At 46.9% G+C, this 17,434-nt stretch overlaps 1 protein-coding gene across 24 annotated transcripts in view; it reads left to right on the forward strand.

Moving 5' to 3' along the window:
* Positions 1-8,911, forward strand: part of NACC2 (NACC family member 2) — a 77,438-nt gene extending 68,527 nt beyond the window's left edge. For 19 of the 24 annotated variants that reach the window (XM_061603562.1, XM_061603574.1, XM_061603575.1 and 16 more), the window contains one exon: positions 492-1,440. In XM_061603562.1, the coding sequence (XP_061459546.1) occupies positions 492-994 (503 nt within the window). In that variant the 3' untranslated portion in view covers positions 995-1,440. Of the gene's footprint in view, positions 1-491; positions 1,441-2,544; positions 6,990-7,507 lie in introns of those variants that run through there. The other 5 variants (XR_009759732.1, XR_009759729.1, XR_009759730.1 and 2 more) reach the window with 5 other exon arrangements.
* Positions 8,912-17,434: the final 8,523 nt, after the last annotated feature.

Here is a 17,434-nt window from a genome sequence, read left to right on the forward strand (position 1 = left end):
AGAATCTGCTGTGAGGGGGGATGAGGGGAGGGAAATCTTCAGCTGAGCAATGCTGGATAGGCCCTTGATGGATCTCTGTCAATGCCTTAGGTCAGTACTGAGTGCAGCGCATGTCTCTTCAGAGGTTTTGTGTATCCTTCTATGTGCTCTGTAGTCTGTTTCCTACCAGTTTAGTCTCTGGTAAGGTGCAGTTCAAGCTATTGAATGCAATTAATGAAGCACTAGATCTCCCTTTTCCAAAAATTGTAAATAATCCACGTACTGCTTCCAAGAGACCTTCAAGGGCCATCTCCTGATTCTGTCCATTATAACACTCTGTTCTGGATGTTACAAATCTCATAAAGGCACCTTCATGCAATCTGTTTTTATGGCACTTATGTCTGGTGTTGGAAAATGTTTCATTAGAGCTCTGCCTCCATTGCAGAACTGACCAGCACGTGCTATTGCGGCCTCTTAATGGCCTTGGCTAAAATGCACCCTTGTCTTTCCAGTGTATTGTCAGAATTTTGCCCCAAGCTTCAAGGAAAGTGAGATGAATGTCATCGCTGCTGACATGTGCACTAATGCCCGCCGTGTACGCAAGCGTTGGCTCCCAAAGATTAAGTCCATGCTGCCTGAGGGAATGGAGGTCTACCGCTCCGTCATGGGCTCCACCACCAGCAGCGTCTCTCTGGAGCCCGAATTTCAGCCTTCTGCCACTCAGATGTTTGAACAACGAATCTATGCAGAGAGGCGGGGCGATTCCGGAACTCTTCTGGCACTGAGAACTAACACGGTCACTGTGGATCAAAGCAATGGATCCAGCCAGTTGTTTGAGCCGAGCGAGGATGTCGAAGGAGCCAGCTCTGTCATCCAGGAGTCAGCCGGCCCAGAAGCGATGGCTTCGGAGAGCCAGAACACCACACCGCCTTTTGAACAGGGGCCTGGTTCTACCAGCCGGCCAGACACTCCGGCGAGGCGACAGGAGGGTCCCTATGGAGGAGGAGCTTTGTGAAAGAGCAAGGATCGTGTTGGCTTAAGCAATGAGGGATCTATAATACTAAAGCTGCTTGCATGCATTATTAATACAAAAATGTGATCAAACCATTTACCTACTGAACTGCTACTGTTGCCTGAGAAAAATGTGATTTTTATTCTGCTTGTGTTTAAGATTTATGAAGGAAATATCACATTCGTTATACTGTAAGCAACTCTAGGTCTAAGGCAACCCCACATATGGAGAACAAACAAGCAAACCAATCCTGGGCTCCTTTTAAAAAAATAATGCCTGAGGTTAGTGTAGAAGACTAGCGTTTTATTTCAAAAAAGCTAAAGAATATTTCCCCCCCTCCCATCATCACCATACTCTGCAGCCCAGTACCACCCCCTCCTCTCACACCAGGGTGGGCGGGGAGCTCTTCCTCCTCTTTGGAAAGTGGCATGTGGGGGGGGGCAGAAGGTACCAGGGGAGGGGAGGGGGGGCAGTGAGGAAGGCTGCAACCGACATCAGAGGTCTTGTTGGTCTCAGCTGTTATACGGTGAGGCTTTGCTTTGGTTTTTGCACAGTTTCATTGCTTGGATCTTTTTGTTATCAACAGGGCATGTATTCTCAGGCACAATTCACTGGGAGTATCTCTTGTGTAATCACCACTGGGATGAATGGAGCTTCTTGCCTAGAAACTCCACCGGAAGTGCTCTTGGTGGCTGATGCTCAGAATACTGGTCAGACAAAAAGACTCAAATGGCATTTTGTCTCCCTTCTGCTTGGCTGGCTCTTTCCCTCTCTGATGGCTCCTTTGCCTGCTTCCCACTACCCTGCCTCGTCATGTCAGGGTGCTGCTGCCTTTCTTTGGCTCTTGTCCTCTGTCTGCCCTTTTATTTTCTTGCCTGTGTTCGCTCAGCATTCACTTGGCCTGTCCCCTTAGTTCGTCCAAAGTCTTTTTGGTATGTTTGAAGGACAAATGCAGGATTTCTTCTAATGCACCTTCCTGCTGAGGAAATGGCATCGGAAATGATTTGCATCGAGGTAGGAGTGTGGCATCCTTCGCAGTGGAGCTGTGCAGGCGCCACGGATTTTGTCCCAAGGAATATCATTTATTTTCCATATAAGTGCATGTGTGGCTGCACAAAACATTCCATAACTACTTGCATGGAGGAAAATGTTAGATTAGGCCCGCTCTTAGATATTGGGAAATGAACACTTTGAGATGTGTTATTTGACTTGGAAGTGTTTTAGGCAGAGACAGAAATGCAAAAGAAGCTGGAAATGAATTTGTCGTTGATGAGAGCAAAGGCTCCTTTCAGTGAGCTGGGGCTGAAATTGCTTTGGCTGATGGCATCAGTCTGACTTTCCTGCCCAGGAGCAGGTGCTCCTGGGATGCCCTGGGGTGGGGTGGGCATTAGGTTGAGTGGAGCGTTGCTTGAGGTGGATTAGACATTGCCCCACATCCTGATAAGCCTCAACTGGGCAGGGCAAGAATTGGGGAAATGCTGTTGCGATTCACCCGGCAGCATATCTGCATTTGTGATTCTTTAGTCTTAAGGTTGCCGTTTGGATTTTCCCAGCAGGGGCAGAGAGGCTACCTCTAAACACCAGGACCAATAACACAATTCATCAAAGAGCTCAAGCGCAGCTTTCCAGGCAGAGAGACAGAAACAGAAGTTGTCGGAGGATTCTGAGGATCTTGGCATCCCAGGAATTTTGGAAGAAGCTGATCAGGTAGCCAGGAAACAGGCAGAGGTTAGAACTGCTGCCTCCCCTGTAAGGGTGGGGGGGAGAGAGAGTGAGTGATTATCATAGGCTGAGAGCTTTCTTGGAGGCGCAGCTGCCCGTGTGGGTGCCCAGCCCAGATCCACGCCTAACTCTAACTCTGGCTCTTCATTCTTTGGCCAGCGGTGGTGGTGGGTGCATGCTGGGGGCCTTCCTGCCCTTCTACTTGGCTTCATGCTTTTTCCCTTTGGAGGGGAGGGGGGTCGCTGTTTGTGTCTTGGCTGTCTCTCCCCACCCCCACCCCCTTGTCTGCAGAGCTCCCAGTTAGGGCAGCAATTCCTTCAACTGCATTCCTTGGTACTTCTGAATTGCTAGATTGTTTCTGAGTGAGTGAAATGCAAGTCGGGATTGGAGCTTAATTTTTGTTCCTTACTCATAGTTTTAGGATATGTGTCTTTCTGCTTTCTGCCCACCTTCCCTTTCAGAGGAAGATCATGTAAAATACGTGACAGCAGAGAAGAAGGTGGGGGCCTTTCCCAGTTCTGATTGTTTGAGCTGCTTTGCCCAGCGTGGAGAAGACATGGAATAGTCATGTCCATTAACTTAAATGGGTCTAACTTGGGATATCCTCCCCCTCACGCATGGAGTTTAACGGGAGCGCAAATGTCTTGGCGCAGGACAGGCAGCCATTTACCCTGGGCAAAGAGAGGCTGTCTCTGCTTTCTGCATGTTTTGAAATGTGCAGGTTCACCGTCATGCTTGAAAGGCGTTGGGTACAAAGCAGATTTCGGAGTGCTGTGTTTGGCTGACGGGCAGCCGGTACGTGTGCAAATGACAGAGCAGGTTGGGGTGGGTCTGAGTTTGGGGAGAGGGCAGACAGGCAGGCCTGTGTGACCAGTTCAGGTTACTGTTTTGGGGGTACTTGCAGTGATCTGCCACAGTTCAGATGCAATCGGAGGCTCCACATCATGTCTGTCTTAGGGGGGCAGGGAGGAATCCGCCGTGGCCTGATCGGGCTACTTGCCAGAAAGGGAAGGGCAAAGAGTGCCCTCCCCAGCCTTTTGTTTTGAACAGCGAGTATCTCTTAGGCCAGCATTTCCCAGCTAGTGGGCCACCAGATGTTGTTGGACCACAACTCCCATCAGCCTCAGCCAGCATTGCCAATGGTCAGGAAAGATGGGAATTGTGGTCCAACAACATCTGGTGGCCCATTAGTTGGGAAAGGCTGTCTTAGGCTAATAGAGAACGGCTTTTGCTCTGGGCTCCGCCCCTTAGCCATCCCCCAAATGTTGCCTTCGCTCCACACCCAGACCTGTTCTGAATGCCATCCCCCCAAAAACCAAGACTTGGCAATCTTAATCCCGGCATGGACATTGCTGGAGTGCCCCGCAACCAGCATGTGTGAGAGATGCTGAGAGCTTCCCCCCCCCCGCCCGGCAAACTCCCTCTTTCCCAGCACAAATCCTCCTTGGTGTGGTGGTTTGTTTCTGTTTCTCGAGGCGGGATTTCCCCCATGGATGTCAGTCAGGGAGGCAGCATCTCTGCTATGATCCTGTGGAAGGAGGGAATGTAAAGAGCCGGCTGGGTAGTGGCCATGCTGAGTTTTTGGGATGCAGAACTCAGGTGAGGGCAGGCTTCTGAAGCTCCAAAGTGGCTCCTTTGTGAATAGGGCAGCTTCTGAGCCAATGGCACAGCAAGCAAGGTTTGGGGTTTTGCTCTCTTCCTAGCCCCTCCCTCTAACCAAGATGGCGCTCTCGTCTTTTGCCACACAGCTGTTGAGGCATGGGACTTGTCTTTGAGCTACACGTGGAGCTTCTGTCTTAATTCATGCACTTTTGTACCCTGAATAAACCTCTGCGGTCCCTGATAATGACTAAAACCATTTCATTGCTGATGAAACAGGTGGTTGAGGCCTTCAAGCAGGCACAGAAGGCCCAAAGCCCTTGGTGTAGTGAGGAATCTGGTGCCGATAGCTGGGCCAGTTGCCTTCAGGCTTTTCCTGAACTGGGGTGGCCTCGGTGGCCCCTGCTATGGCTTGGGCGATGATGGTGATGGGCTTCTTGTTGCAACTGTTTGACTCTTCCTGGCCTGAGTTGGGATTCTCTCTTTTCATGGGAGGGGGCAGCCCTGAAGCAGCTTTGGGGACTCACAGCTTGGCTCACTCTCACTGGGCGCCTTCCATGGTCTCTGATCAGTCACATCCACTCAAAAGCAGCCTTGCTAGACACACTCGAGAGAGGGCCATCCTGGCCACTCCTGATGGCCCCCACTGGCCTTTGGTCTGTGCCAACACTCGAGTCATTCAAGGCTTTTATGCTTATCGTCCCGGGAAAGTCCCTTGCTGGGATTCTGTCCTACAACCAGCCTTGTGGCCTGGAAAACCTTTGACATTTCCAGTGTTCTGTTTTCAATCTCGGGAGCAGATTCAGCCGGTGAAAACCATCTCCCTCAGCAACGGAATGGGCCTTCCTCCTCCTGGCTGGCAGATTCCACTGCCCTTGGTGAAACAGCTGGGCCTCTACTCCTCCTGTGCTGCCTGCCAGCTCTTTGGCTGAGGGAGGTCAGTGAGAAGGTGCGTGCGCGTGCGCGTGCGAGAAAGCTGGCGATGGAAGCCGGTCCTGTTGGGTGCAGAGGGGGTTGTTGTCCATCAGAGCCCAAGACTCCAGCAGCGCCCATTTCTGGGCTGGCCTAGCCTAGCTCAGCTTGGGGGGGGGGCTGGTTTGAAGCAGAGTCACAAACTGAAAGGCCGGGCCACGTCCAATGGGGCAGAGTGAAGGTATGCTAAGGGGGATCACAATGATCTGCCAGGACCCTGGACAGGCCATGGTGATGGCAGACAGTGGCTGGAGCTGTGGCCTTAAGAAGCCTGGCTGGTCATGCCTGGCTGTTACCCCCCCCCCCCGATCTGTCTGTGTTCCTAAAAGAGCCATTGCCCAATTCTGCAGTGGAGGGTGCGTGGAACATGATGAGAACCTTATCAAAGAGATGCACTCCAAGTGATGAGTCAGGTAGAGCCACACCCTCTGGGCTACTAGGTGGTTCCATGGGGAATCCCCCCCCCCTCCTGACTCTTCCCCTGCATAAGAAGGGGGATTGTGGCGACAGAATGTGACAGTGTCCTGCTGGAAAGGGTTGCTGCCACATCTTTCTTTGGGGGGGGTATTTCCTCTTCCAGAAAGCAGTGCATTTTTCAAATGGGATACCCCACCCAAAATAATTATTGTACAAAGTGCACTCACTGTGCGGGAGCCCCTGTGATAAAATTACCAGGACAAAAAGGAAATACTTGAATGAGTTAGAAAAGAATCTGAGGAGAGTATCATGTTGCACAGTTAAGATATATTTTTATACCGAGCACAATTTCATGTACATTTTTATTTGGGGTTTCTTTGTCTGTTTGTTTCTTTTTTACTTTCTAATTAGAAAAAGAGAGAGAGAGCTGTAGGTAAACTTGAAAAAATGTGAATAGTTAATTTTTTGGGGGTGGGGGCATTTCCTTATCTTCCAGATGAGGGTGAGCATTTGCACTAAGCCAGTTCTGCACGAGGAGGGGTAAGAGCATATTTCAAAGATATATCAGTGGATGATGATTGTATCCTTCCAGATGGGAAGAGAGAATGTTGAAAAAGAAATCCTTGGAAAATAAAATAATGTAAAGTGAGAATGAAGCCCATAATGACTGGGATTTCCTGAGTGCCTTAAGCCTTTTCAAATCACTTGTTTTCCATGGGGAGAAAACAGAGGGGGGAAAATACCAGATCAGAAGGAACTCCTTCCCTGCCCTGCCGCCGCCCTCCCCCCCCCCGTTTCCCCTCCTTTGTTTACAATAATGCTTGAAATGTCACTAGAGTCTGGGAGTTGCTTTCTGATTGTAATGATACATAATGTGAAGTGGAAATGGCATCCCTCTAAACCTAAAAGGGAGAAGAAGAAGAAATGGAAGCAGAAGTATTTATGGTATGTCTGCACCTTTATTCTTAATGCTTGATTGTTAGCAATATTACTTGTGTATATATATATATATATATATATAAGAAAAAAATTATATCAAGCACCTTTTCGAAGAGGAGAAAATGGTAAAAGAAAACCTGAATGGACTTGGTGATTGCCACATCATAGTCAAGGAATCAAACGCTTCCTCTTCCTCCCTTTCTGCAACGGAAACATCTCCCAAATGTTGCTTTGTAGACTAGCATGGCTTTTCCAAGGCTGCTTTATCTAATGATTCCAGGGTTTTTTCCTCTAAACCAAAATTGGGAGCAAAAAACAAAACACCACAAAAAGATTCCAGAAATCTAATCTCACTGCAAAGATTAGACAACGTTAAGCCATATTCTTGTCATTTTGACTCCTTTGAGAACCCTTGACAGTTATTCAGACAGGTATTCTCTTCTTGCTCTGACTGAAATGGCTGAAATGGCTATGAATTCTACCCTTAAACTGCACCTACTCACGGAAGCTTCTCCAAAGGTGGTTGCTGGTTTCTCCTTTTTTTCTGACCTGTGCTGGAAATCCAGTTTTGAAATGTGTTTTGCCCACTTAAAAGCTCTGGTGCTGTCGTCATTTTGGGGAGCCTCCCATAAATGGCTTCATGGTCTTGCCCCTTCTCATTTCAACTGTGTGCTGGAAAGCATCCTGGCTAGAAACGGATTTTCTTGTAAGATTTTGAGGGGTGTTGAGAAAATGTTGTGACTGTTCCTCCCTCTGCACTGCCCTTGACTTCCTTGGCCTTGAAGCCTTTGCTTCGCTGGCATTCCCATCATTGAGGAAACGAGACCCTCTCAGTGGCTTTCATTTCCTGCACCTTCTCTCTTGCAGAGCTATACTTTTAACTTGGGAAGCCGAATCCAAGAGTGTCATGCAACATTAAATGTGAAAAGGAAGACACCCCCCCAAATCACCACTGCTCGGCAGTGCATTGAAGAAGGGGCAGTCCCCTGTTTGGATGCCTTGGAAAGGCCACAGCTGCTTGGGCATGGAACTCTGCCAGCGACAGGTGCAAGGGTGGCTTCTTTCTGTGGAAGAAAGGCTTTTGGTCTGAGAAGAGCCTCTTCGGTTCCTGGGCACAGGGTCCTGTGGTGGTGGCCTCCCTGACCTGCAAAGAGACTCCACAGCTGCCGCCCAAATGTTGTGGCCTGTATGATACGGTGGTCATTTTCAGCCCAGTCTGCTGGGGCCGTTAAGTGTTGGTGCAGGGATCCTTGACCTGTGCCCGTGTTGGAGGCTCTCTTGCAACAGCCATTCAGTGCTGCCATGGCAATGCTGGCCAGTTCACTGACGACGACAGTTGCAGAGTGCCTACCTTTGAGCGGGGGGGGGGTCTGTGCCCAACCTCAAGACCAACCTCCTCCCCTTGGGGTCTCTGCAATCACTGCTGGGGGAGACAAAAGGGCTCATCGAAGAGTGGCGTATCCCTCCAACCCCGGCTCTTGCTGCCGCCACTCTGGGTTGCCTGCCCTTGGATATGCAGGTCTCTGCATACCAAAGACAGTCGAGGCTGGAGAGGGAGGCGGCGGCCATTGTGTTGCCATTTCTAAAGTGCTCGCGGTCTTCAGACGTTCCAATTGGTTTCTTCCACAGTATCTTCTTTGCACTTTTATGTATGAGATGGAGGGGAGGGAGCCAAACTTTGCAATACTGTTTTTAAGAAACAAACATTATAAAGACATAGTCTAAGCAGAAAATGTATAAATATTTTTAACTTGAACCTTTGGACTGCGCTTGATTCAAATAAAGTATTGATCCTTGAATTTTTTTGAAAGAAAAGTCTTAAGAGGACAAGGTTGTTCTTAGAATCTGTATCAAAGTATCCAGTTGTACTGTAACTCATGACTGTTAAAAATAAAAATCCCAGTGCTAATAGGGGAGATTTTGCAGTGCTTTGGAGTTGTGCTTCAGCCATGCAAAGTTACTTTCCTCTCTCTCTCTCTCTCTCTCTCTCCCTCCCCCCCTTTGTTATTTACGTGCCATTCCTCATCTCTCTCCTGAGACTGTTACTTTACAGCCACAGCTAACAATAGGGACTCACGACAGCGTCAGATGACTGAGAGGGGGCTTGGGGGGTGGGAGGGACGCTTCAAGGTATCGCTTCCCAGCCCACTCCCAAGACTTCAAAGTGTGGTGTTAGCTGTTTTCTTATAATGAAAATCCATTTAAAAATGTGATCATTAATGATAAAAATGCTTTGTAAAATTCACATTTACAAAATAATAAAGTAAATAAAATGGCATCTGTCTCTTGTTTGTGGAGTAGTGTGGGAGGGGGCATCAGGGCAATAATACTGCCTCTAGCCTTGGCGTTTTGCACTTGTGCTGAGACTGACTGGGGGGCTGTTTGGTACATTTGGTGCCAAGATTGTGCTCAGACTATACCAAATGAAGCGACATAGTCCTTGTCCCCAAAGGGTTTATAGAGCTGGGTTTGTTTTGCAAAATGGTCTGGTGTAAACAGCAGAATCCTTTGTAAGAACCCCTGGTCCCAATATCTGGCTGCAACTAAACTGTTGGATGTGTCACTGTGGTTAACAGCATTGTCTTCACCTCTCTACCCCCCCGCCTCCTCCCTTCCTCTGTTGTTTTCTTGTGTCTGTGTTTAGAATGTAAGCTCCTTGGGGGCAAGGGACCTGCCAAGCCTGTTCTTTGCAAAGCACCTTATATGTAGATGGCACCATGCAAATATTAATAATAATAAGTTCAATTAATGTGCAGCAGTCCTCAGATTAAGCTTGGCTGAAAGTTCATTAACTAAATTTCACACTGAATGTGGGGTGATGGCTGCCACCCCCAAGCCCCCTTTTAATATACAGGCAAATACTGTAGAAGTTCCTGAGGATCCACATGAAGTCAGGACTCAAACTGATGCTCCCTCCCTCGTTACTCTGGGAAGGTTCTGTATTAAATTGTGTCATTCCTACGTGGCTTCAGGGATCAACAGGCCAAAGCGCGTGTGTGCAGAGGGAGGGTCCATTTCCCTAATTCTTGAAAAGGAGCACATAGGCGCCTGAGGTCAGCTGAGGAGTTTGCCAGAGGCGATCCGTCAGACTGAGAGCCTATATTGCAGCTGGGAGCTTTGCCCCTTCCTGGGTCTCTCAGCCACGCCTTCATCCAGGCAGGCACTTAACACAGGCTTCCCTCTCCCCTCCTCTGAGTAGTCTCATAAGATAGGAAGCTCTGAACCTTCCCCCCCCCCCGGCTCATCATCTCCTTTGCTTCTGTGGCAGACGAGGGTGGTCCCAGTGACTGGTGTGAAGCCCTCCAGGTCTGGCTGCAATGTTGGGTTCCAAAGGCTTTGCAAGATGGTGGATTCACTGGCTTCTTTGTCGGTGCTGGGGCCACTGAGGGGTCCTGCTCATCCTCTGAGATCTCAGGCTCAGAGTCTGGGCATGGCTGGGCCTAGAGAGGAGGAGGAGGAGGAGAAAGGTGACCTCTAGGTCTCCAGTGCTCAGTGTTTCTGTGGCCTGTGGCCTCCCTCGCCCCACAAGCCAGCTTACTGGTGAAATGTCCATCTCTGCAAATGCCGGGGGGGGGGGACACTTGCTGCACTTCCTCCAACTCCTCCCTGACATTATTCTTGCCAGCAAATCTGCTTGTTATTTGACTAGTGGCTGTGAATTTGTTGTCTGTCCTTTTTGTGTTTTCCCACCTAAGCTGATGCGTTTCTGCTGAGGCGTCATTCGTTCATCCATTTCTTACATTTCTATCCCACCTTCCTCCAAGGAGCGTAAGGGGGCTGTCATGAACCCACCCTTCATCCATCAGAGATTACCCCTCTTGACACCCCACGCTTGGTTCAGGAAATCCCCACCCAGCGCGGCGCTTGCCCCTCAGCCTATGCTCTCTTTGCACCACAAGCTTCAGCTGCTCCACCTTTTGTCCCACCCAAAAGGTGACCACTGGTGTGCCCTGTTGGCACAATAGGATGTAGGTACAGGAACTGGATAGGACCCTGATATGGTAGCACATGTGACCAGGCAGACACGCAGGAATTTAAGTGAACCAAGTAACTTTATTTAAAACACAAGATGTTAAATAGGATATTGATGTATAGTCCATATCTTCCCTACCTATCCTACCCCCTCTCACTAATATATCATCCACCCTTTTCCACCCAGCTCAATGCCACAATGCAACCTGCCTCCTCCCATTACAAATCCCAACAACACAAAAACTCTGTCAAAAAATCAGCTCTTTTTTATTCAAACCTCCCACAGAACTGTCACTCACCCCCCCAAAAAACCCTGGAAGTCTGACATCACTCATACTCCCAGGCATTCCATTAACTCCTTCAAACCCGTATCACATTTAGTAACAGTTCCCAACAAATGGGTTCATTACAGGGGAGTACATAGAATCCTAGAATCATAGAGTTGGAAAGCAGGGGCCTATAAAGCCATCAAGTCCATCTGCCTGCTCACTGTAGGAATCCAGCTGCCTCTCGAATGCCTCCAGGGTTGGAGAGACCGCCACCTCCCTAAGTCATGGGTTCCAAAGTCGTACTGCTCTAATGGCTAGGAAGTTTTTCCTGATGTTCAGCTGAAATCTGGCTTCCTGTAACTTGAGCCCGTTATTCCATGTCCTGCACTCGGATGATCAAGAAGAGATATAAATTAAATAAAATAAATAAATCCTGGCCCTCCTCCGTGTGGCAACCTTTTGCTGGTTGGTTCTCCCATCCCCATTTTATCTTCACAACAACCCTGTGAGGTGTAAGTTAGGCTGAGAGACAGTGAAGTGTGCTTGCATATTATTGACATATTGTTTAAGAAGAGGGGGGGGGTCTTGTGGCACCTTTAGCTAATACATTTATTATGGCATAAACTTTCATGGTCCACTTCACATGGGCCAAATAGAGAAGAACTGAATTGTTATCATAGGAAACAGCCATATTCTACCAGAGTTTCCTTGCGCAAGTCATGGTCATGAACAAGTGAGCTTCCCTAGGTCTCATTCTTGGAGTTATATTTTGGAAATTATGTGTGTTTCTTACCTGCCACTATGACAAGAACCTTGCTATTCTTGGACCCCCCCCCTTTCCCCCTGCCAAGTGAGTTGCTGCTTGTCAGCATCTAGTGGAGGCCACCCCACAGAGTGACAGCTTCTCATTGCTCCACATTAAGGCTGCAGCCCTCTACCCACTTACTTGGAAGCAAGTCCCAGTGAATTCAGCGAGACTTCGTAGTAGCATGTATAGGATTGCACTCTTAAGAGTTCATAGTTTAAATTTACCCTCATTAAAATAAAATGTGTGTATTACTTCAGAATGTGGTACACTGGCCCTTCTGCCCCCAAATCCTGTACTGACGGCATCGCCGCTGACATGGTATAAAGGAGCTTCCTTTGAGGATGGTTGGCAAAATTGCTTTGAAATCTACTTTACCTCCTGGGATTATCACTTAACAGGGCCAGTTACAGGGCAAAGACACAAGCTGGGCATGAGAGATGACAGGAACTCAGGTTGGGGTTGAGATACCTTACTATATCAAAATGCATTAAGCGAGGGCGCTTACATCACAGGAGCAGGTGATACGAGAGTACAGGCTGTGTATGTATTAAAAGTGCCACCTCAAAGATAAATGGTAGGTTTGGGGCTGTTTCCTGGAGCCTATTTCTGAGGCCAGCGCTCGACATCAACCATGAGAGTTGCCATAACTGTCAGTTTATTGCCTGTTTACCCAACCGAATTAACCATTAAAATGCTGCAAAGTTGCATTCTCCTCTAGTTACCAAAACATAAAAATAAAAGAAATTGTCCCCAAGCCACAGCCATTTAATTTCTTTCCTGTGGCTAGAAGGGGGGGGGGCTTAAACCATTGTATGGCAGAATCCCTGCATCATAAAACTTCCTACTGTGTTAATAGAAAACATTTCCAAACCAATTTATTCTAAATGAATTCTTTGCATCAGATTTTTGCTTTTCTTGCAGGGATCGGTGTCTCGGGAAGCTGAAGGCCAGCTGCTCCAATATTTTGCACTGATTACTTATCCACACCATTTCCAAAATTAGGCCTTTGGCTTACAGTATTGTCAGTGGGGGATGCAAGATTATTGCTGGCAGGAATAAATAAATAAAAAAAGAGAGGAATTAATTATTTGCTTGCAGAAGGAACGAATGGGGCTTTATAACTGTGGCAGGGAAGGGAGCAGAGAGAGCTTTTGGTTGGAAAGAAACAGAAATGATCTCTTTTCATTTTTGTGTCAGGCTTCTATGAAGCTGAATGAGCCTCAGATTCCATGGCCAGAGGAAAGAGAACCGTGGAAAGGAAGACAAAAATAATCTCTCAGCAGACAGTTTCATTATCATTTCATATGTTTAGCACTGTGAATTCTCAGAATTTCACATTGTTTTGCTTTACTCAGAAACAGTTGTCAAGAGATGGTGACAATTTCATGTGAACAGGTGGGAAACTTTTTCAGGTGGAGGGCCACATTACTCTGGTGGAAAGCTGTCAGGCCACATTCCAGCAGTGGGTGGGGCCAGATCCCAAAGTGGGCCATACACAATCTCACCCCCTAACCCCTGTGCAATCATGCACACAGCTTTTCCCCTGGGAAATAGAGGTGCAAATTTAATTCTTAGTAATGCCACAGACGTTCCACCTTCCATCATTTTCTTTCAGCGGGACAGGCCTTCTGATGCACAGGGCTGGGTGATTTCCACAGCAAAGGTGTCTTCAGTTTCCTGCTCAGGTGAGCTGGCTTGCAAGCTTGTCCCTCTCTTCAGCCTCCTTACTCTCAGGACAGGCTGCACAACCTCCTTGTCTTGCTTGGTACCTGGGTCTGTGCTAAAAGGTCAATTCATAGAATCCACATGTGGCTCACTGAGTGGGGCTATTGCAATGCCTAAGAGATTATATCAACCAGTTAAGCAGCTAGTCTGCAGGATTATCTCCCCCCGGAATTATACATTGCATCTGTTCGTCCCCTTGGGAGATTGATAATCAACAATGATTGATTGGCCTACTCCATGGGGGGGGGGATAGTACAGAGACGGGGTGGGGGGACATGTTTTATGAACATCTTGCCCACTGGGAAATCTGCTTCCCATTTAGATGATTTTTCACAGCCCTTTGCACAGGATGCAAAATTCCTCTCAGCGGTGAGGGTGTTAAAGGGAAGAGGGGACATATCCTGGTTGCCAAGGCTTTCTAGGTCCAATCCCACCCCAGCAAGTCATGTAGTGCTGTGTTCAGGGCAACATTTCTTTTTGCAGCATTGGGGGGGCAGTGCAACTGCTGATTGGTTGGACATATGGGGATGCACTGTTCTTCCCCCATTCAGAATGAAATTATGGTTTGTCCTCAGTGATGTCACAGACCTGATTGGCTACGTGGTGCTGTGATGTCATCATGTTCACAGTGTAACAGCCATTGTGTGAAAGGGCATCTTCATGACACAATCCCAGTCATTCAGAGGTGGAGTAGTGAAAAAGTCTCTCCGAGCCAGAAAAGGACACCAAAACAGATGTGGAGTTCGGAGACAAATGCCTGAGAACAAGCGTGGTGAATGAGGGCTGTTTTGGACACTCTGCCTCAGCACAAACGGCCAACTTAAAATAAATAAATAAATAAAACCTTGTGAACTTTCCGTGTAACATTGGATTGGCTGTTTTTGTCATCAGATAGACTGGCTTGAACAACTGTGGAACTGTCCACAGAATGGTTCTGAAAAAACTTTCCATTATAGATCCACAGCACGGCAGTCATTGCTCTGGTAAGATAGCTTGGGTCTTGGAGCAGGCTAGCCACCTTGCACAATATCTGTAGATAGGAAGATGTTTTAATATGAACGTACCTGCTTTTTTCTATGCACTTGCTCTATTTTCTTGAGGAAAATGTTGAAGTGGAGAGAATTCTTTTAGATAAATAAGACCTACATTAAAATAACTTTTTTAAAAAAACCTCAGTCTGGTGCAACATAGTCATGGAGCTTAAACGTATCTACTCAGAGGAGTCCCATTAAAATTAATAACCAGTTAACTAATTAATGTCCATCCATTTCAATGGGTCTACTCTGAGTTGGATTAACATTGAAGATAACCTACTGGCTTTTCCCAGGTGAACTGCTAAGGCTAAAGTATGTGTCCCAGATTGATACCTTAAATCCTGTTCCTGAAAATCTGACATACATCTTTAATATGAGTCCAACAACCTCTATTGAGCTGTCCCAGATGGTGTCGATTCTTGGATTGCAGGTAAGTCCAGTCTGTGTCATGGCACCGAGGATCATGTATTCCCACCCTGCTGGCTCGTTCATGGTCACTGCACCATTTTGTGAAATTCTGATAAAAGGTTGTTTTATTTCATAGTAGATGTTTGCTAACAGCATTCATTTCACCCTTTAAAAATCAAAGGAAACAATACTACCAGTGCTGTACAATTTAATGTATCCTTTGCGGCGGCTGCTGCTGCTGTTAGCTGAGCACTCTTCATGTTCAGCACTAGAACACCGATCTCCCAGGGATGGGACACAGCCCTACCTCTGCAGTGTTTCAGAGACCAAGCCAAGTTGCAGTTACATGTTAGGCTTAGATGGACATATCTCCACTGGCTTCTTTATCTCCAAAAATCAACTTCATGAAGCATCATGTTTTCACTTTAAGTTTGCTGGAAATGCAAGCTGGTGTTAAGTCACCATCAGCCTGTGTGGCTGGTGAAATATGACTGAGCTATCAAGTAAATGTATAATAATAATAATAATAATAATAATAATGCCAAGAAAACCCCCAGAAGCCCTTTTGGACTTGAAGGATATTTCCTAGGAGCAATGTGAGCTGGCCTTACAAGTCTCTGAAATAGTGCAAGTGTATTCTAGCACAACAATCAATAACTGCATGAATATGTATGATGCTGCATTAAAATGATTCTCATGAATAAATTACACAGAGGCAGATGACTTACGAAGGAGATTGCATTACACTGTAGCCCTGCAAAGCCATTTTTCAATCATGAGGAATGTGAAGGTTTGAGTTGTCTGGGAAGTTGTTTTCCTTTTTTAAATTGTTTTTCTTGTTCTTGGAGTCTTTGCTTGTGAGCCTGCTGTTTGGTGTCCCCTCCTGGTCCCAACGGCATGACAGGCCCTGTTGCTAGGCTGGCCTCCTTCCTCGCCAATGATGCCCCCCCACTACTGCTTCTCAACAGCCACGCTGAAAACCCCTCTGAGCCATCTCCTCCTCTCCCTTCAGTCTTCCTTCCCACACACTACCTAGTCCTATGGCACTCTCTTGATCATGTCTTCACCAAGAACTGCTGTGTTTGCTGTTTGCCAAAGTGTTTAGAAATGTGGCAAAGCAGCAGCAGTGGAGTGGGGGAGGGGAAGAGGCTTCTTGTAGGCTGCAAAGAACAACTGGTTCATTTGTGATAATAAACAAGCCTTGAGTTGATTTTAAATGCAGTGACAGTGGAATTTATTTTGTATGTGATCACTTGCCTAAGCTGCCGAGGATGAGGTGGCATTTAACTGAAACATTATGTAGGTTCCACCAAATCAGCTGAAATGGGCAGAGGACTCCATTATGTTTATTGGGCTAAATAAACTGTAGAGCACTTGAACTGCTAGGGGGAGGGTTTGTCACTTTAACTGAACTAGTAGGGTTTTTTGGTCATTTTTACAGTGGCTTATATTGCTTTTTGCATTTTTCAGCAATGAAAATACCAGGGTTGCGATTCACATGACAGATAAGCCATCTTGTTTTGTTATTAAATTATTTTTATTAATCAAAATAAAGAATTTGAACAGCTAAATCAGGTACTCAATAGTCATTTCCCCATTTTTACAGCTCTATAAAAATGGGGTTCATTTATGAGCCTGCGATACCAGATGAGAAAGGCTCCATCATTGCAAATATGCTTCCTTCATGGCCTTTTTATGGCTGTGTGTACTCTAAACAGGGAGGATTTTTTTTGCTTCCAAATAAAACATGCTATAATGTACTGTCCCTGGCCAGGTTCTTAGGCGCAAAAAGCTCCCTCCTACCTTGTGGTACCATGGAAGTCTGGACTGAGCCTGTGTGGGGGTAAGGCCGCTAAAACTGGGCTCTGGGAATGAGCACAAGAGTATGTCAAGCAGTTTTATACTTAAGACCCTTGGTCCATCCATGTAGGAAGGACTCCCGAGATACAGCAGAAAAATCTTTTCCTCCTGTAGTGAGCTCAGGCGGCTGAGTGCCAATAGATACCACTGGGACACAAGAGGGAATGGTCAGCATGCCCAGTTGAGCCCTAAGATTAACACAACAGCACAAGACAACACAAGAAGGGCTGTCCCCACTTAGCAACGTAGACAGATTAACATGTGTGAACCTCCTCACTCTCCCAGCACAACTAAGCTCCTGTGAGCCAAATACACCCTCTTGTGTATGTCTGCCAGTCTCAAAATCTGAAAAGATTATGCTTCATTCTAGGTACCCCACTACAGGGTTGCAGGGTAAAAATGTTGATGTAAATATTTAAGAACTGGGGTATTTACTGCTGTGTATTACCGTTAATAAGTGGTGGCTCTAAATGCAAAGGACAAAGTGATTTCATTTGAGGTGGTTGACTTGCAGAGAACATCAGTTGCTTTAGTGCAGGAAAATGTAAGACTGCAATTCTATATGCACCTACGTGTGAGTAAGCCCCACTGAACTCCTGGGGCTTACTTCTGAGTACATATGTATAGAATTGTATCAGAAATGATTGCATATTTAATGTAAAGATTATTTTACTGCCAGTGAGTACCATGGCATCCTGAGGGGAGGTCTCCTGTCCTT

Source organism: Rhineura floridana, chromosome 20 (genome assembly GCF_030035675.1).
Source record: "Rhineura floridana isolate rRhiFlo1 chromosome 20, rRhiFlo1.hap2, whole genome shotgun sequence".
Taxonomy (NCBI): Eukaryota; Metazoa; Chordata; class Lepidosauria; order Squamata; family Rhineuridae; genus Rhineura; species Rhineura floridana.